This window comes from Rhipicephalus microplus, chromosome 5 (assembly GCF_043290135.1).
Source record: "Rhipicephalus microplus isolate Deutch F79 chromosome 5, USDA_Rmic, whole genome shotgun sequence".
In the NCBI taxonomy this organism is placed as follows: domain Eukaryota; kingdom Metazoa; phylum Arthropoda; class Arachnida; order Ixodida; family Ixodidae; genus Rhipicephalus; species Rhipicephalus microplus.
In genome coordinates this window covers 204,228,002-204,248,414 of record NC_134704.1, presented here as the reverse complement: position 1 = coordinate 204,248,414, position 20,413 = coordinate 204,228,002, and the positions used below count along the sequence as shown (strand labels likewise).

General features: G+C 47.6%; 1 protein-coding gene across 8 annotated transcripts in view; it reads right to left on the bottom strand.

The window, feature by feature from the left end:
• Nucleotides 1-20,413, bottom strand: part of Lkb1 (Lkb1/serine/threonine kinase 11) — a 154,322-nt gene that overhangs the window by 94,919 nt on the left and 38,990 nt on the right. For 7 of the 8 annotated variants that reach the window (XM_075896408.1, XM_075896406.1, XM_075896404.1 and 4 more), the window contains 2 exons: nt 19,602-19,795; nt 14,771-14,944 (listed from right to left, as the gene is read on the bottom strand). In XM_075896408.1, coding sequence (XP_075752523.1) covers nt 14,771-14,944; nt 19,602-19,795 — 368 coding nt within the window. The remainder of the gene's footprint in view (nt 1-14,770; nt 14,945-19,601; nt 19,796-20,413) is intronic. The other variant, XM_075896411.1, reaches the window with a different exon arrangement.

Below are 20,413 nucleotides of genomic sequence, written 5' to 3'. Positions count from 1 at the left end.
CGGTCCGGCAGATGTTTTGGCATATGAAAAGTTCCCCATTTTACTGTAAAATTACGGTCGCGACGAGACTGTCGATTGAAAAAACTTCTAATTAACCAATATTATGGGTTTTTAACTTCGAATTATCGAGCATTTCTTTCTATACGATTGCATGCAAAACTGATGGGACCACTTGCTCATTTCTAATTAACCAAAACTTCCAATTAAGCGACTTCAAATTACCGGGAGTCGACTGTATATACGATTGAGTAAAAGAATTCTGGTAGAAATAATTGCACATCTTCATTATTCGATATTAGACTTGTATTCGAAGCTATCTATTCCTCTTCGATTTGTATTATAAAATTTTGATATTCACACACCCCTACTCGATAGCAGATCAGCTCCAGCAACATTACGACACATTGAATGCAATTCAATGAATGTGATAGCAAAAGTTGTAATGTTATATGAACTAAGAAGGCAACTTTTTTGGATCCGATATGATGAAACTTCTCCAAAACGGTGGTCTAAGCAAACACAACCGCTCCTGGGAGAAATGCTCTCCTCACGCATTCTTGGCATTAAAAACGGACTGATGCTTGCCGAGATAGCAAGGACGCCAGCGATTGCGATCGCACCCTTAAAATCAATAAACTGCATAAAAGAAGTTTGGGTTTACGAAAGACCTGCTTGTTCTGTCCGGAGAAGAGAATAAATAGATATGTTCAGTGTAAATCGTGTGTTGTATATATGTTGCCGTTGTCATGCGAGGGAGTTTATATAGGACAAACCAGGCAGTGCATTAACGTGAGACTAAAAGTACACTGAACCGCTTAAACGGCTGCTGGGTGTTGCACCTGCCAGCTCATTGTAGGGAGTGCGGCTGCCAACTTTTGGCAGATAAAGCCACTTGTTTGTTTGGACATCAGGACAAGTGCACTAGGGAAGTGAAGCAGGCTTTTTTCATTGAAAAGGAGGGGGAAAGGTATGTAAGTAAGCAGTCTATGGCCCTTGGTGAAAAAAAGCTCGGTACCTGGGTTCAGCGCTGCCATGTTGTTTATTATTCGTTTTAAGTGATTATTAGTTTGTTATAGACTGTTGCACATGTTTCTGGCAGTATGAAGGTGTGTTTTTTTGTTTTTTCTTGGTTGTTACACACGTGTTGATGTTCAATATGATTAGGTTTGTTTCATACCCTGTTTGCTTTGATGCACAGACGCCTCTGGTTTTCCATGTGACCGGGTCGAATGCTTGATATATGTGCGTGTGTCTTCCAATAAAGTTTAGTTGCGAGTTCAGCGCGGTGTCGTTTCTTCCTCTGTCCTTGTCTATATTGTCACGACGTCAAAACGGAGGTCTTGCCGTAGAGACTGAGACACCAGAAGCAGGTCGATCTTTTTTAATTAGAACGCGCAAGCGAGTTCTTCTTCTTCGTCCATTTCGTATTCCTTCGTGGCACATGCACAACTATCATCGTCTTTCTTGGGCAAGCACGTGACATTTGCCTCCCTCCGAAAGAAGCATCGTCCCGATGCGCAACTTAGGTGCTCTACCAGGCGTATGAAGTGGTCGTACGAAAACGGTAACCGGGAGCTAATTAACTCGATAAATACGGTTTCATATGCACGAAGTACACGACTTCGGGCAAACGCTTTTGGCGCTTAGAGCTACAATTAGTGTCGGGAACGACTTCGTAGTTCACGTCGTTCAAGCGTAGCATGACGCTGTATGGACCAAAGTACCGTCTTAGAAGTTTCTCAGACAGTCCACGTCGACGTATCGGAATCCAGACCCACACTTTGTCGCCTGGTGAGTAGCTAACAAATTTGTGTCGGGTGTCGTAGCGTTGTGCATCTTGATACTGCTGATGACAGATGCGCACGCGCGCGAGCTGTCTGGCTTCTTCGGCACGCTGAGTGAATTCTTCGGCGTCTACATGGATGTCATCACACTCATGCGGCAACATGGCGTCCAATGTTGTCGTGACTTCGCGACCATAGATCAGACTGAACGGTGTCATTCCAGTGGTTTCTTGTCGAGCGGTGTTATAAGCAAAGGTCACGTACGGCAATATCTGATCCCAGTTTTTATGTTCCGTGTCAACGTTTATACTGATCATGTCTGTGAGGGTCCTATTGAGGCGCTCCGTCAGTTCGCTTGTCTGCGGATGGTATGCAGTTGTTCTCCGGTGAGCTGTACCGCTGAGTCTGAGAACCGACTCCAAAAGCTCTGCGGTGAAGGCAGGTCCTCTGTCTGTGATCACTGTTGTCGGAGCGCCATGCCGAAGGACGATGTTTTCGATGAAAAACTGAGCGGCTTCTGCTGCTGTGCCACGCTGCATAGCTTTAGTCTCCGCATAACGGGACAGGTAATCAGTGACCACAATAATCCATCTGTTCCCTGTTGAGGAAGTTGGAAAGGGACCGAGGAAATCCATTCCAATCTGGGTGAACGGCTTTTCTGGTGCTTCGATTGAATGTAAAAGACCGGCTGGCTTGCTGGGAGGCGCTTTGCGTCTTTGGCAGTCGGTGCACGTTCGCACGTGATGGTTAACAGCAGCAGGTAACTTTGGCCAGTAGTACTTGCATCGTAGTCGGCACAATGTTCGGGTGTAGCCTAGATGACCAGAAGTTGCTTCATCATGACACGCTTCCATAATTTCTTTTCGAAGAGAGGCAGGCACGACGAGCAAGTGCGGGTTGCCGGTTGGTGAAAAGTTTTTCTTATAGAGAACATCGTTTTGCAAGCAAAAAGATGGCAGTCCTCTAGCAAATAACCGCGGCACGTCTTTACGTCGTCCTTCTAAATATTCAATGAGTGGTAACAGCTCAGGGTCACTGCGCTGCTCTTGTGCAATAGTGGCCGTGTTGACAACTCCCAAGAATGCCGCGTCGATGTTTTCGTCATCAGGAGCGACAGTTTCCACTGGCAACCGTGAGAGACAGTCGGCGTCGGTGTGCCTCTTCCCAGATTTGTAGACGATGGTCATGTCAAACTCTTGAAGTCTTAGGCTCCAGCGCGCCAAACGACCAGATGGATCTTTAAGGTTGGTGAGCCAGCACAAAGAGTGATGGTCACTAACAACCTTGAAGGGGCGGCCGTACAAACACGGACGAAATTTGATGACTGCCCACACCACGGCGAGACACTCCTTCTCGGTGGTCGAGTAGTTCTCCTCCGTGCGAGAGAGAGTTCTGCTGGCGTAGGCTATTACTCTTTCACAGCCGTCTTGCCACTGCAACAGAACAGCACCTAGACCTACATTGCTGGCGTCAGTGTGAAGTACTGTAGGGGCGTCCTGGTCGAAGTGCGCAAGGACTGGAGGTGTTTGCAAGCGTTGTCGCAGTTCATTGAATGCCATTTGCTCCTGTTCACCCCAAAAGAAGGGGACGTCCTCACGTGTGAGTCATGTCAATGGCGCCGCAATAGACGAAAAGTCCTCGATAAATCGCCGGTAATAGGCGCACAACCCTAACAAGCGTCTCACAGCCTTTTTGTCACGGGGTGCAGGAAATTGCGCTACGGCGTCTATTTTGGCCGGGTCAGGTCGAACACCGTCGTGACTGACGACGTGGCCTAGGAAGCTGAGTTCGTTGAAACCAAAATGACATTTTTCTGGTTTTGAAGTCAGGCCGGCCGAGCGTATGGCTTGGAGTACGGTGGATAGACGGCTGAGATGTTCCTCGAATGATGCTGAGAATACAACAACATCGTCCAGATAGACCAAGCATGTTTGCCACTTCAGGCCCGATAGTACGGTGTCCATGAGACGCTGAAAAGTGGCTGGCGCCGAGCACAACCCAAAAGGAAGCACCTTAAGTTCGTAAAGGCCATCAGGCGTCACAAAGGCCGTTTTTTCACGATCTCTCTCGTCGACTTCTATCTGCCAGTAGCCGCTTCGGAGGTCCATTGAAGAGAAATAGCGCGCATGACGCAGCCGATCGAGTGAATCGTCTATGCGAGGCAGTGGATAGACGTCTTTCTTCGTGACTTGGTTCAACTTGCGATAATCAATACAGAAACGCAAGCTGCCGTCTTTTTTCTTGACCGAAACCACGGGGGACGCCCAAGGACTTTTCGAAGGTTGTATGACGTCATCCACGAACATCTTCTGTACTTGCTTCTGAATCTCCTCGCGTTCTTTCGGAGCCACACGGTAGGGGTTCTGCCGAATCGGTCGCGTGTTGTCTTCGGTAATGATGCGGTGCTTGGTCAATGGTGTCCACTGGACCTTTGACGTACGCGAAAAGCAGTCTTCGAATTGGTGTATAAGTCCAAGCAGACGCTTCCTATCAGGGGGCGGTAGCGTGGAGCAAATGTCCACCGACAAAGTTGTCGAGGCAGGGACTGTCGCGTCATCTGGTTGCAAAGCACAGCAATCCCCGGCCTGGTCTATATCGTCGAAGTAGGCAATTGCGGTACCCTTCTGGATTTGACGGCGCTCGTTGCTGAAGTTTGTAAGGAGCACTTCTGCCTGTCCACCAGTAAGCGTTAGGATGCCTCTCGCGATGGAAATGCCTTGCGTGAGCAAAAGAGCGACTATGTGCTCCACTATCACATCCTTATAGGAAGGCCACCCACTGGACACAGACACAAGGCAGCAGGATCTCGGTGGGAGCGTCACATCGTCGGCTATTCGCAAACTGCCGCGTAGTTCGTCGCTGCTGTCGTCGACAAACGGATGTGCGCAGAACGTCACCATACGTTGAGGGATGTTGATAACAGCGCCATGATCTCGAAGAAAATCCATGCCCAAAATTAGCTCTTTACAGCAGTCTGGCAACAGGACGAAAGTGGCCACGAAGCTAGAATCCCCAATGCGAAGTCGAGCGGTGCATTTACCCGTGGGAATCATCAGATGACCACCAGCACTCCTTATGTGTGGCCCTGTCCACGGTGTCTTGACCTTTCTAAGGCGGTCGGTGAGTTCTTGTCGCATGATTGAGAAGTCGACGCCAGTGTCGACCAGTGCTGTAACGTAATGTCCGTCAATGAAAACGCCAAGATCAGCACGTACAACTTCACCGGCATTAGTATTCGTCGTCGTATATGTCGTCGTATTTGTCGTGGTTGTCGTCATATCTTCTTGCTATGATAGGGGGAACTTTTCGGTGTCTCGACGATTGGCAACCTTGCCCCCGGAGGTCGCAGCAGTTAGTTTCCCCGGCGCGGGCTAGGCGAACGGCCTCTGGTGACGTCCGCGTAGCTTTGAGGGAAGTCACGGTGACGCGCAGGAGATGGAGATCGCCAGCGACGCGGTGTAGTTGCTTGGCCAGTCGACAGTTGATCGGCATCGTGGGCACGACGGTCTTCAGAGCGGAAAGAAGCAGGACGAGAAAAGTTCCCGAAGCCGGAATCGCTATGACGGCAATAGCGAGCAATGTGACCTGGTTCTCCGCAGCGGAAGCAAATAGGTCGACGGTCGGCCGTGCGCCACAAGTCAGTTCGGCGAACTGCTGGTCGTCTCATGGAATCCCGTTGCCACCAAGGTACGGCCGCGGGTCGTGGCTGGAAGGGTGTCGCCACAAATGACGGTGGAGGACGACGGACCACATCAGCGTAGCTCGCTGGATGTGGCTCAGGACTTGGCGCCGGTGGTGTAACGGCTTGCCTCAACTCCTGGCGGACGATTTCGGCAACAGATGCGACGGGCGGTTGGGTAGGAGGGACGCAGAGGGCCCGAAGTTCCTCATGCAGTATTTCCCTAATCATTTGTCGCAGGGAACTTTCACACACTGCAGTGTTCTGAGCTGCAGCACCTACTGCCGTGTGGTTCAGCAGGCGGTCAAAGTGTCGGTATCGTTGTCGCAGTGCGCGCTCGATGACAGTCGCCTCTCTTATGAATTCATCTACTGTTGTAGGTGGATTTCGTACGAGGCCCGCAAACACTGGTTCTTTGACACCCTGCATTAGGTGACGCACCTTGTTCGCCTCGGGCATGTCAGGGTCAGCTCGTCGAAACAGACGGATCATACCCTCTGCGTACATGGCGGCTGTTTCGTTGGGTTTTTGTGCGCGAGCCTCAATCAGTTGCTGTGCGCGATCCCGTCGGTCTGTGTTCAAAAATGTGGCGAGGAGCTTTCGACGGAAACCTTCCCAAGATTGGAAAGTAGCCTCGTGGTTCTCGTAACACGTGCGAGCGCTATCTTCCAGGGCGAAATATGCACGGCCAAGTTTGTGCTGTTCGTTCCAGTGGTTAGATACAGCGACCCGTTCGAACTGTTCGAGCCAGTCCTCGACATCTTCGTACTCTTTCCCATGAAAAACTTCAGGAACGCGAGGATGTTCAAGAGTCACCTGGGAGGGAAGAGTGGTCTGCGATGGAAGGGTAGCCGTGGATGTGGTAGGAGCTGCCATGCTGGTTAGAGGCGGAACAGGTACGGACTCCGGATTTAGGCCTAGTAGGCGCCGACTGAATCGGTGCACCGGAGTCGTGACGAGGGGCTGGGTCTCTGGACTGGGTGAACGGGTCCGAGCAAGACTGTCCTGCATCCGGTTGTAGGCTCCAGCACCTCCACCAGTGTCACGACGTCAAAACAGAGGTCTTGCCGTAAAGACTGAGACACCAGAAGCAGGTCGATCTTTTTTAATTAGAACGCGCAAGCGAGTTCTTCTTCTTCGTCCATTTCGTATTCCTTCGTGGCACATGCACAACTATCATCGTCTTTCTTGGGCAAGCACGCGACAATATTATTGTGCAGTTTTTACTTTCCAAGCCCTGCTACACTTTTTGAGCATGGTCAGCAAACGCTGCCGATCGGTAGTCGATGCTACCGAAAACGTGCGAGCGAAGTGTTATAGCACAGCACGTGACCTTCACAATACATTTTTAAGGTCAGATAAAAATTGCTCCCTTCTCTCAGCAAATGACACCACAATGTAAAAATTGCTCGTCACAGCCATTGTACCAGCCATTGGCTGATTTGAGCATAAGGCGCTCGGTCGTTACTGGGGCTGCTGTGGGTGGCCGCGACATGTCCACGCGTACATGCGCGATTGCCCTGAAAAGACGTATATTCAAAGAAAAAAAAAAGAGAGAAAGAGTGCACGTATTTTCTTTCCCTATGCCATCTCTCCCGCATTTGCTTCAAGCGCTTTCGTTGGGACGAGAAGAGAGAATGCAATAGCAGCATGTGGGAAATCTTTGCGACACCGCTCATTCTGGACAGATTCTAAAAATGTTTGTGGCGGTTAATTCAAAAGGCAAAAAGCTTCTTTAGTGAACCCATTCCATGGCCACTTGAAAAATTGTTGCAGGGTCCCTTTAAATGAACATATTATCCTCAAATCGATTGGTCATTTTTTAGATTGTTTTGCCGGCTTATACACTCTAACTGTAGAATATTGTTGCGTATTTTACAGGTTATCACTTGCATCCTACTTAAAGTCAAATTTTGCTACTTCTCAAAGTTATTTCAACTTTCTTTGAATGGAAAAAAAAGATAAAGAAAGCTCTTGCATAGAGGCCTTGTTTCAAAAAAAAAAAAAAATCTTGTGCAGGTTAGTTAGGTCATGACAAATATGCCAATTTTCCTTTATACGCAATATATTCTATTTGAATTCGATAGGTTAGTTAGTTAGGTCATGATAAATATGCCCATTTTTCTTTGCCAAAAAAAATATTGTGCAGGTTAGTTAGGTCATGATAAACATGCGTTTTTTTTTTATACGTGATATATTCTATTCGAGTTCGATAGGTTAGTTAGTTAGGTCATAATAAATATGCCCATTTTTTTATACACAATATATTCTATTCGAAATTGATTTGAAATTATTCCATCAAAATCATTATTCGCTTCGAACATATTCGAACCCTATTTGCACAAGCCTTGTAAAGTAGTCAACAGCAGCTTCTATGCTTAAGGTACACAGGTCAGCCAAGCTTAACAGAGTGAAATTTCTACACTGTTCCCAGTCGGCTGCATTCGTATGCCATTTAGGAACTTGTGGAGGACATCAATTTGCTACTGGTGCGCTTAGAATTATTGGGAAGATGTCACTCCCATATGGATTCCCAATAACTTCCCAGTTAAGGAGGGGAAAAAGAGACAGGGACACAATGCTGAGAACTATGGAAGAGAATGTTCTATTTGCGAGGTTGTAATATGTTGGGACTTTTTAATTCAGAAGACACGTGCCAGAAGAAAAAAAAATTGTTCAATCAGGCGACCTTGCGCATCGCAACGACAGTTACCCCAGAGACTGCTATGTGCGTTGAAGTCCCCAAGGACTAGATATGGTTCTCGTAGCTGGTCTACCAAGGACTGGAATTCATGTATTTTTAAACTGTGGTGTGGAGATATGTAGACAGTGTCAAGAATGATAAGATGAAGAAAAGAGGAAGAGAAAGAAGTTGTCTTGAATAGGTAATTTAAAATGCTGGAATGAGGGAGAAGAAGAGGAAAAAGAAGAGGGCGCGGGGCGAGTGAGGAACGTGACAGCCGGGACGTGGCGTTCGAGGGGCCAAAAGCTGCGGAGGTTCGGACTGGGTCTCGCCCCAGGCTCCCGCCTGAGCACCTGACTCGGCGAGCAGCGCACAGAGCAACCTCTGATCCTGGGCTGCAGTTTCCCGCCCGAGTACCGAACTCGGCGAGCAGCCCCGGAACCACCGCCGACCCTGGTCTGCAGTGTATCCCGCCCGAGCACCTGCCTCGGCCAGAAACCACTGGAGCTACTGCTGTAGTGGTTCTTCAACATCGTCGCCACCGTTGAGCATCGATATGGCGTGTCATCACGCCTGAGAGGGACTCCCAGCGGACCGGAGGCCACGCCACAACCGTAAGCGCGAGAACTAGAGAACGCAAACGGAATCGGACGTTGAAACGCGCGTCATTAAGACATCTCCTTTTCTGTGTTTTTCAACGTGTGCGTGTTTTTGTTGTTGTTTCGTTTTGTGATTTTCATGGTAATGAAGTGGTAGTTTTCGATTGGTACCATTAGCCTTTATGGTTCATTTCGCAACGCCCGACGAGCGAACCAGGCCTCAGCACATATACACGTGACAATGGCGAGCCTGCCAGGATCCATGTCACTTTGTCACACGCCTAGGTCTGTCGGGAGCCGTGAAATGGATCTGGAACGCTTGATAACAGCCGGTAGTGCTGCGGGATTATCGGCTGAGGCTATAATCATGCTCTATCATGAGGAACAGCAAAGATTACGTGAAGAGCGTGCAGAGGCACGAGAGGCCGCGAAAGAAGATGAAGAGCGAGCGAAAGCCGCTGAAGAGAGAGCGAAAGCCGCAGACGAGCGAACTTATAAAAACTTAATGATGGAAAAGGAGCTCACTGAAAAAAAATTGCAGTTGGGCGCAAGCACTAGTGTGGAAGTACCAGATAGGTCAGAGATGGTACCCCAGCCACCAAAAGTAAGTCCGTGTAAGTTAATCGCACCTTTTGACGAAAGGCGAGATGACCTCGACGCTTATATACAGCGGTTCGAGAGAATAGCGATAGGACAAGACTGGCAGAGGAGTGATTGGGCGACTGGATTGAGCATGTGCCTTGCGGGAGAGGCATTGGCCGTTTTTAGCCGGATGCCAGCAGCGGATGCGCTAGATTACGACAAGGTCAAAAGGGCTCTGCTCCAACGCTTCAGATTAACTGCCCAGGGTTTCCGAAAGAAATTCCGGAGCTCGAAACCACAGGAAAATGAGACAGGCCAGCAGTTCGCTGCTCGAATCTCCAATTACTTCTATCGGTGGTTGGAGATGGCTAACATAGAGAGATCATTCGAGGATCTAAGAGATAGCATGATTGCGGAACAATTCCTGGCATCGTGTCACAAGGGAGTGGCAATATTCCTAAAGGAGCGGAACTTGAAGGCGGTGGCTGAGCTGTCCGAACACGCCAACCGTTATTTAGAAGCTCAAGGTCAAAGGAATCTAGGGGAAGCCCAAGATGAGAAAGGTTTGGAGGAGAAAGAGCAAACCCGGAGTGCAATCAAATGCTACCTCTGTGACAAGACTGGGCATAGGGCAGCAAATTGTGCCGCGGGTCGCACTCACAGTTCATCGTCGAAATGCGACCTGTGCGGAAAGCGTGGGCACACAACAGAAACTTGTGATGATCGGTCAGGAAATAAAACGGCTTGCATGATTGCAGATGAAAGCTCTGCTGATGCTGACAGGGAAAAACAACGTGACCAGGAGGACAAGGATAAGACAAGTGCTGTTACGGCATCTGTCAAGGCGGGAGCAGCCGAAGATGCTATGCCAGTGGTCGTGGGGATGTTGCACAGACGTAAAGTGTCGGTACTTCGAGACACGGGCTCCAACATTGTACTTGTAAGAGAATCCATGGTGCCAGAAACGGATATCACGGGTAGAGAAAGGCGGTTCGGTTGGCTGATAGAACAGTGCGGCGGATGCCAGTTGATAGGGTACTGATTTTGTCGCCGTATTGCTGCGGTTGGATTGAAGCCCGATGTGTCAAAGACCCTCTTTGTGACGTAATTCTCGGTAATATGCCAGGGGTCAGAGGAGTTGACGATCCGGATCTCCTCTGGAGATTGCCTACTACAACGCGTGCTGAGGGTACGGGGTTCCAACCTCATAAGGTTATGGATAAACGTGACGAGAGATGTGTTGATCAGCATACCAGGGAAGATTCCGCCTATGCCGTGGAGAAAGCCACGAGGAACAAGGGTGAAAAGGAAAAGGAGGGCATCAAGGAGAACAACTCAGTAGCAGCCATGGACATAACTGCAGCAGAAATGGGGAGAATGCAGGAAGCGGACAGTACGCTGCGACGGTGTTTTGAGATTCAGGACAAATGGATCTATTGTAAGAGGGGTCAGGTCGTGCATAAGTTTGAGAAACTTTCAGGGCTGTTGTACAGAATAGTCAAGACCCATGAGGGAGGGGAAAAGAGACAGCAGTGCTGGTGATTTTCCGAAGGGCTGTTCTAGACTTGGCACAAGACACTATTATGGCTGGCCATCAGGGAGTAAGAAAGACAACTAGCAGGGTCGCTGAAGAGTTTTTTTGGCCGCGCATGCAAAGCGACATTAAAAGGTTTGTGCGATTTTGTGACACATGTCAGAGAACCACACCAAAAGGTTTGGTCTCGAAGGCACCTTTGAGGACTATGCCTATTATTGAGCAACGTTTTCAAAGAGTCGCACTGGACATTGTAGGACCTATAAAACCAGTGTCCCACAGAGGAAACTTCATGCGGACACATACCTAGTATCATTGTTTCATGGCTGATGTGGGGTGACAGTGAAGTGTGACTGTGACTCACGAAGATGGATGTGCGTGTTAGTGTAGGCAAGTCTAGTGGTGCCACTATGGATTTAAGTATGCCGTGCAGTGACGTGGTGTGCCGTGAAGTGAAGTGTTGTGCGGTGAAGGGAAGTGCCGAGATGTGCCGGGAAGTGAAGTGCTGTGTTAGGCAGGGAAGTGTTGTGTTGTACAGTGAAGTGTATGGTGCTAGTGGGGACGACAGTTTTTGTGGAGCGAAAACTAAAAAAATTGGGGGCCATTGTCAAGAATCACAAGATGAAGAAAAGAGGAAGAGAAAGAAGTTGTCTTGAATAGGTAATTTAAAATGCTGCAATCAGGGAGAAGAAGAGGAAAAAGAAGAGGGCGCGGGGCGAGTGAGGAACGTGAGAGCCGGGACGTGGTGTTCGAGGGGCCAAGAGCTGTGGAAGTTCGGACTGGGTCTCGCCCCAGGCTCCCGCCTGAGCACCTGACTCGGCGAGCAGCACACAGAGCAACCTCTGATCCTGGGCTGCAGTTTCCCGCCCGAGCACCGACCTCGGCGAGCAGCCCCGGAACCACCGCCTACCCTGGTCTGCAGTGTATCCCGCACGAGCGCCTGACTCGGTGAGCAGCGCACAGAGCAACCGCTGATCCTGGGCTGCAGTTTCCCGCCCGAGTACCGAACTCGGCGAGCAGCCCCGGAACCACCGCCGACCCTGGTCTGCAGTTTATCCCGCCCGAGCACCTGCCTCGGCGAGAAACCACTGGAGCTACCGCTGTAGTGGTTCTTCAATATCGTCGCCACCGTTGAGCATCAATATGGGGTGTCATCACGCCTGAGAGGAACTCCCTGCGGACCGGAGGCCACGCCACAACTGTAAGCGCGAGAACTAGAGAACGCAAACGGAATCGGATGTTGAAACGCGCATTATTAAGACATCTTCTTTTCTGTGTTTTTCAACGTGTGCATGTTTTTGTTGTTGTTTCGTTTTGTGATTTTCATGGTAATGAAGTGGTAGTTTTCGTTTGGTACCATCAGCCTCTATGGTTCATTTCGCAACGCCCGACGAGCGAACCAGGCCTCAGCACATATACATGTGCCACAGAGCAAATTGTGGTGAGTTTATTGAGGATAGCGGCTCGAACAGCCCCTGCCTCAAGGGAAGTTTGATGAGGTAAATGCATGCATGCTATTCCTTGGTTAGCAATAATAGCTACACCACCTGATGATGCCACTGCATCATCTGGATATCTTCGAAAAATGACATAATTCCGCAAAAAGCTTGTATGTTTTGCTTTCAAGTGGGTCTCTTGTACACACAACGTTTGTGGATTGTGTTTGTGGAGCAGTTCTTGTAGGTCATCGAGGTTTCGAAGAAAACCTCAGATGTTCTACTGAAGTATTTGTGTCTGCATGATGAGCACGGAATGGTGCTGTGTGTATTTTAATGGGTATAGTGTACTTTAGGGTTCAAGAGGCAAGACCATCGTCCGGCCCCGTTTTTGGCTTTTTTGTTTTTTTGGCGCAGTCCAAAGAACCGCGTCGGTGTTGCAGCACCAAAGTTACCAGTGTTGTTTCAGTTGCCTCCTGAGATGCACTGGAAGACTGCACGCGTGTGTCTTTAGTACGAGTTTGGGGCCTCGCCTTGTGTGACAAGGCCTTGGGACCCGACGGCCATGGAGTCGCCGGTTCCTGTTCACAAGTTAGCGGAGTAGACTTGACTACTGCCGCTTTGAAGGCAGCTGCCACAGGCATCGGCTCACTCTGCACAGGCCGGACAAGTGGGGGAGGCTGGTGCGGCGCTGCCTCCTGACGCGCCACATCAGCGTAGGTTGTGCCCCAAAACGGTGAGAACCTCCTCCTAGCCTCCCTTACTTTCAATGTAATTATGTCTTTTTTCTTTTTACATGCTGGACTGTACACGATCGTGAGTATGCTGGGTGGTGACCACCGCAGTTCGCACAGTGACATGGAGAATTGCACTTGTCAGAAATGTGGTCTTTTGATGCACATTTGGCACATGTAGATTGTCCTCGGCAAGCAAAGGAGCCAAGACCGTATCGTTGGCACTTGAAGCACCTTCGCGGATTCGGTACGTATGGCCGTTTTGGTACGTATACCTGTTTCAATGTGTTTCGGCAGTTCACTAGATTGAAATGCCAGTGTAATGTGTATTTTTAGCTTTTCTGTGTTGTCTCGTTTGATCTTTATTTTTTGAACGCTTACAACATTTTGCTCTTTCCATCCGTCAAGAAGCTCAGCTTCAGTTAGATTCAGGAGGTCGTCATCAAAGACAACACCTCGAGTGGTATTCATAGACCTATGTGGACTGACTGCGATAGGGATGTTTCCAATGAATGTCAAATTCGGGAGAGCTTCATATTGCTTCCTGTATCGCAGTTAAAGTAGCAGATCGTCGCTAGCCATCTTAAAGACCTTATAGCCAGGTCCTAGTTTCTCTGCTACGGTAAGTTTCTTGCTACAAAGAATGAATAGATAGCTGTGGATTTTCCACCAGTCTCTGCACTTTGTAGTACATGGTATTTTGGAAAGTATTTGTTGGTCCTTGAGAGGAATGTGGTGACAGCTTCGGTGCGCAACCTTTTCAAGTTACGATCAGCTTCGAAAGAGAATGCACTCAACATTTTCGTTTATGTTCGGCAGCGGCCACCGAGCCCAAACAGGGGACATGGTAGGAAATGCCAGCTGTACAGCACTGCTATAACCTAATATGGAATGGCCACGACTGGGCATCCACTAAAGGTTAACCCTTGCCGTTAGGAGAGATCGGCAGTAAACAGAAGAGAGAAGTAGACAGGAAAGATAAAAAAGAAGTGAAAGAGAAAGACCATGTTGAGGAGAGAGAGAGAGGCAGAAAAAGGGGACTGCCAATTACCCCTAGGTGGGTCAGCCCAAGGGTGCCGTCTAGGTGAAGCCAGGGCCAAAAAGATGTGTTGCCTCCGCCGGGGGAGGGCTTAAAGGTCGAATCACCCGGCATCGGCCACGCACGGCCAGGCATGGGGGGGAGTCAATATTCCCCCGTTAGCTTGAGTCTGTGGTGATGCTACGCACCAAGCGCCTGCTCTCACAGATGCCCCTGCGGGGACAACATCATATCTGTGACAGCAATGCATCAGTGGCGGTAGTAGAGGTGTGGTGGACCCCAGCATAGAATGTTTTGGTGTTAAAATTGTTGAGTTTGTGAAAACGTCCTCTTCTGCAGAAGCCCTGTATATGAGTTGTGCCAGACCTCTATAGCAAACAGGAATGCTTGTTAAGTGAACACCCTTACATAACATTTCCTCTATCGTGAACTTGTTCGAGCTGTGGATATGTAAAAATATTTGAGCTGCAGTGGTGAAGGAAGCACAAGTGCTACTGCCGCTCCTGAAGCACATGAAATAAGAGGACGGATGAACTTTTAGCATCCTCTCCTTCCTCCCCTCAGCGTCTCTTCATCAAAAACATTAAGCTGCCTGGAATCAGTTAATGACTACAGAATACGCGGTGCTCTCCTAGGATGAGCTGCATGAAAAAAAATATGTAAGTGGTAGCCGAGTATGGCCCCCGACTGGTGAGCCTACCCATGTGCTTGCCAGAGGGGCAGTCGGTGTCCCTGGGCACTGTCGAGCAGTTCCTGCAGGACGGCCACGCAGTACTCCATCACCATGTACATCTTCTGCTTCTGCTCACTGTGCAGAACCTCCACCAGCTGGATGACGTTGCGGTGGCTCAGCTGACGCAGGAGCTGGATCTCCCTGCACCACAGGAGCAGAGAGACATGCCAATGCTGAGCGCAGGCCAAGAACTGCGGCATTACACTCGAACTCCTCTGCAAGATATGGGAGCAATTATTGCCTTTTATTCAAGGTGTCTCTTATAAGCAGGACACCATGTTCTCATTTTCAGATCATCCCCTATTTTTATGCAGGCACATTGGTCTTTCATATTAAGGGGGCAGAATGGTCTTAGACATTTTTTGTTTCATTTTTCAGTAATCTTGATCAAACTGCATAAGATTGTGTAGTTTTTTCTGCTGATTTCAAATATTTATTTCGCTTTCCTGTAACTCATCTTGTTCCTGAGATAACATAAGTTCACCCCCTATTGTTTAAGGCCGCCATATAAAAAAGTGCTCAATTAGAAGTGATATTTAAGATATGCTAACAAACTAATGACTATAGAAAAAGTATGCAAGAGTATTTTGTTTGTAGGCCTTTCTTGGTTATTTTACAGCAAAATAAACTATCCATTTTCAAAAGCAGTTGGAATTGTATTACAATTTTGATGAGTAATTAATTAAAAAGGTTTGTGCTCTAAATTCTGTTCTTATACTTGCATTCTACACACATACAGGTTTCCATTGCAAGAAGAATTATTGTTGTACCTGCCCTAGCTGCAGAGATATTGAGGCCTCAAAACTGAAGAGTCGTAAATTTACTTTTTTCAGAAAAATGAAAAAAAAAAATGAAAACACACAGCTTCCTCAAAAAGCAAAAATCATGGTGCGCACGTTTTGCAATCCTCATGAAGGTGCTCATAAATTCGTAGCAGAGCTTCTAACACAGGTGCCGGCAAATTGTAAAGAAGCCTCGAAGTCGGTCCTCCTTTTTTTGCAGGTTCTGCACGTTAACAGCACCAAGAATCTTGATAGTTAGAATGACATTACAAAAAAACTTACCACTTCCTGGTGTGTGAAAATTTGCAGAGAGATAGAAAAATACTTGCAGAAACCAAATATGTCAATTTTAAAAAATGAATTTTTTTGTCACTTTTTGGTCCCAAAGACCAATCTGCCCCCTTAAGGGGTTCGACTGTTTTAGTATTTTTTGCGGATAAGCGAGGTACGTCTGTACAGTATCGTGTGCACTTTGTTGATGCTGCATGTGGCTGAAGACAATAATTATGACTGAGAACTTGACAGTGGGTGGAAATATTAAAACACACACTTGTACAATTTGCATTGTGTGATGACTAGTTGTTGTTTTACTCTTCTGCCAGGCTATTATTACATAGGTTGACGTGATTCTTTGCCTGACGTGACGCTTATACAGGGTCTTTTCCGCAAAGGGTTTTTCAAAAACTTTTTGCAGTCGACTCCCGGTAATTCGAAGTCGCTTAATTGGAAGTTTCGGTTAATTAGAAATGAGCAAGTGGTCCCATCAGTTTTGCATGCAATCGTATAGAAAAAAATGCTCGATAATTCGAAGTTAAAAACCCATAATATTGGTTAATTAGAAGTTTTTTCAATCGACAGTCTCGTCGCGACCGTAATTTTACAGTAAAATGGGGAACTTTTCATATGCCAAAACATCTGCCGGACCGCGCTGGTGTCTTTGCCATCACTACTGTCCGCATCGCCACAGATCTTGAAGCGGCAATCTTTTTAACGCTGGCGAATCGCATCGGCGGCATCGGCTGACTCTTTAGTTGACTTTTGTCGAGACTCGAGTGTGTCACCGCGTCACCCGTGCGCTGGGTTGATTCCACACGTGTTTCCGCGCTTCTGATTTTGAGTGTTGTGGTGGTGACGTACGTTTGATAATGGCAACTCGTGGCCCTTACCGAACGCTAGACCTAGCGACAAAAGTCGAAGTCTTGAAGGAAGTTGACCAGGGAGGCACCGCCAAACAAGACATTGCAAGAAAGTACGGCATTAAGCCTAACACGCTGTCGACTTTCATAAAGAATAAGCGCTCAATATTGGATGCGTTTGAAAGTGAAAAATTCAAGACATCGCGGAAGCGGATGCGCACCGGCGCCTACCCCGAGTTGGAGGAAGCACTGCTGATTTGGATCAGAGAGGCACGAAACAACAAACTTCCTCTCAATGGTGAAGTCGTCACGGCGAAAGCGTCATCGCTTGCTGAAATGTTGGGCATCAACGACTTCGCTGCTTCGGATGGGTGACTTACGGGTTTCAAACATCGCCACGACTTGATTTTTAAAAGCGTGTGTGGGGAGAAGGCGTCAATCGATGAGGAAACGTGCCTGACATGGAAAGCGGGCAAGCTTCGCGAGTACCTCGAAGAATACCAGCCGGTAGACATTTTTAATGCAGACGAGACTGCGCTTTTTTATCGGCTGCTACCAGACAAGACCCTGACATTTAAAGACGACGACTGTTCTGGAGGCAAAAGAAGCAAAGAGAGAGTGTCAGTGCTAGTCGCGGCGAACATGACTGGCACAGAACGGTGTCGCCTGCTTGTGATCGGGAAGGCTGCCAAGCCTAGGTGCTTTAAAGGCGTGAAGACGCTTCCTGTGGATTATGCCTCGAACAGAAAGGCGTGGATGACATCCGATATATTTAAGGACTGGATCACCAAACTCGACCGCAAGTTCGCGCAATCAAGCCGTAAGGTGTTGTTCCTTGTGGACCAATGTAGTGCCCACATGAACGTACCTGCCTTGAGTGCCATCCGTGTTGTGTACCTGCCTGCAAACACGACGTCCGTGTTGCAGCCCATGGACCAGGGCATAATAAAAAATGTGAAGGTATTGTATAGGCAGCATCTCGTCGAGTGCATGCTTTTGTGCATGGACAACTTGTCGCAATACGAGGTGAGTTTGCTTAGTGCCATCAACATGCTAGCGCGAGCTTGGACCCGCGTGAAAGAAGAAACCATCGCCAATTGTTTCCGGGCCTGTGGTTTCATGGAAAACTCGGGGGATGCTTCTCCTTGTGCGCCAGTGGAAGTGCAAACAAATGAGCTCGACGACGGTAGCTTTCGCGCCGCTCTCGGTGACGTCCGTTTTGACGAGTACGTCGCTGTGGACAGCAACGTCGAAACATGCGGTCCCCTAACGGACAGCGAAATCGTGCAGATGGTTCGGCCCCATGACTGCATTCCTGAAAATGACGATGATGACGACGACATCGGAAATGAGCCACCACCGAGGGCTGCCGATGTAGCTGCGGGTCTTGCTCTTGCGCAGTGGTTTTTCGTTGGAGAACACAACGCCGAAGAAGCACTTCGACACGTGTATTCCTTACAAAACTTGCTAGCCGCAGCCAGATTCGGCAAGCAGAAGATGACAGACTATTTTTCCTCAAAACTGTCGCACTTTTAAACTAATAAAAGTGCCGTTTTTAGTGCTTTTTGCTTAATTCGAAGTTCGTTTAATTCGAAGTTTTTTGCGGTTCCCGTGAACTTTGTATTAACGGGAGTCGACTGTACGTTTCAAGCACAAACATGGCTCTGTGCCAGAATACAAGTGCCACGCGGAGTGCTGCCTGGGTTCAAATTCCATAGATATCGTTTCCTCATTATATATTTTTTTTCTTGTGTATCGGTTGCTCTTTTATGTCTGTCGGTAACTCCACCAAGAATGGCAACGTTCAACAAAAGAATGGGTGCTCAAGAGCTCGACCAAGCTTCCCAGCCGATTGTACTTCAGCAGAACGCAGTGGCGGCAAACAAAAACTGGTGCACATAAGCAAAAAGAGAGCACACGATCACCAAAAGAATGAATCAACTACACTTTTCATATACACAACAACGAACAAAGAAAAAGCAACAAAACCCAGTCACTACATTACAGACAAATTCTGTATTTGACATTGTATATACAAGCTCTCAAAGAAAGCATCAAGTGCAGATCTAAAACACAAAATATCAGGATCATTTTATGCAAAAAAAATTTAATACGAAGGCGCCCCACAATTTGTGTGTGGCATTGTAATCGTCAAACTCGCACCATCTACCCAAAGTCATCATGTCATTTATGAGCTTGATTACTTTTATACCAAACAGAACAACCAACTAGCCAAACAGTAAGTGTAAAAAGATGCTTGAATGTGCCTTTACTAAGAAAAAAACAACAACAAACCCTGTTCATGGCAGGCTCACTTTCATCTCTCTCTGAAACCAACAGTGTCATGACTATAGTATTGACTTGTGAGCAAAATATGCAAAAATAGAGAGGCAAAAGCAGGGCTGTTGTTAATTCTTAAAAGAAGGAGTACTGTTTTTGAGCAGAATGTTGTAAAGAGTAATCTTGGCACAGGCACAAATGATGCCTCAGCTCCAGATACTTTTGAAATTTCGGACATGCATATCTTGGTGAGCACTCACAATAACAATTTATTAAAACTTGTCGATGGGCTAGTTATTAACTCATAATATCATAAGTAAACTTAAAATTAACTTAGAAATTTCTAGAAACAATCACACATTCACAGTTGCTTCCACTCAAGAAACACACAGTGCTTATATGTGATGTGTTTCTTGAATATTTCCAGGGATTCCTCAGTTACGTTAAAATTACTCACAATATCACAATAACAAAATAGCTTTTACTGAATGCATTTACAAAGATATTTATACAGGAATGCCATTTGGATGGCTTTCCCTAGGGCCCGACACAAAATGAGTGCGAGAGACAATAAAAGCGTGGCCCAATGAGATGGCCCACCTATGCACGTTTTGCTCGCCATTGGGAATCTTGCGCAGCTTGCGCCGCTTGAGGATCTTGACAGCTCTGCGGCAAAGTGTGTGCGAGTCGAGCACTTCCTTGACCTTGCCGTACGAGCCCTCACCAAGTACGTCCCCCATCAGGTAGTGGCCCACCATCTTGGGACGCTTCTTCTTGGCCTTATAGATTATGTCCTGCAGGCACCACACTTGTAAGGACAAAAATCCTACCAATGAAGGGTGACTGACAATGCAACAACTAAACATTTATTCGGCAGCACAGTTTGAGCATAACAAAAGAATTTCGATTTTTCTTTGCCCGGCTGCAAATGTCGCTACAGGCATTGTAACATCGCTACTTTTGTTTGTCTGAGCCCCTTTCCACTCAGAAAAAAACATTCAAAAGCTGACATGACTTACGGGTCATTGCATGCTTGATAGAGTCTGATGTGGATAACTGATGATCACCACAAAATTTTTAAACACAAGGTCAACTTCAAGGGCTCAAAAAAGAAAGAATTAGTGCATGTCCACAACCAAACAAAAGTTAGGCTGCCTCACCCTGTCATTAAATTGAAAAACCTCATCACTTGCTTCGATGTCATGCAGTGCACAAACAAGAGTAGCACATACATACAGGGTGTGTCCATAAAGCAATGAGAATGGTTCTGACGGATGGATGCAAAACTTTATTGCTAGTCCTGAGGTGCGCAACTCAATCTGCAGTGGGCCACCCTAACATTAGTACAGTCACGCCAAACCCGACCGCAGTATCATCACTACTGAAGAAGCGTAGTGAGCAATTTATTTTTC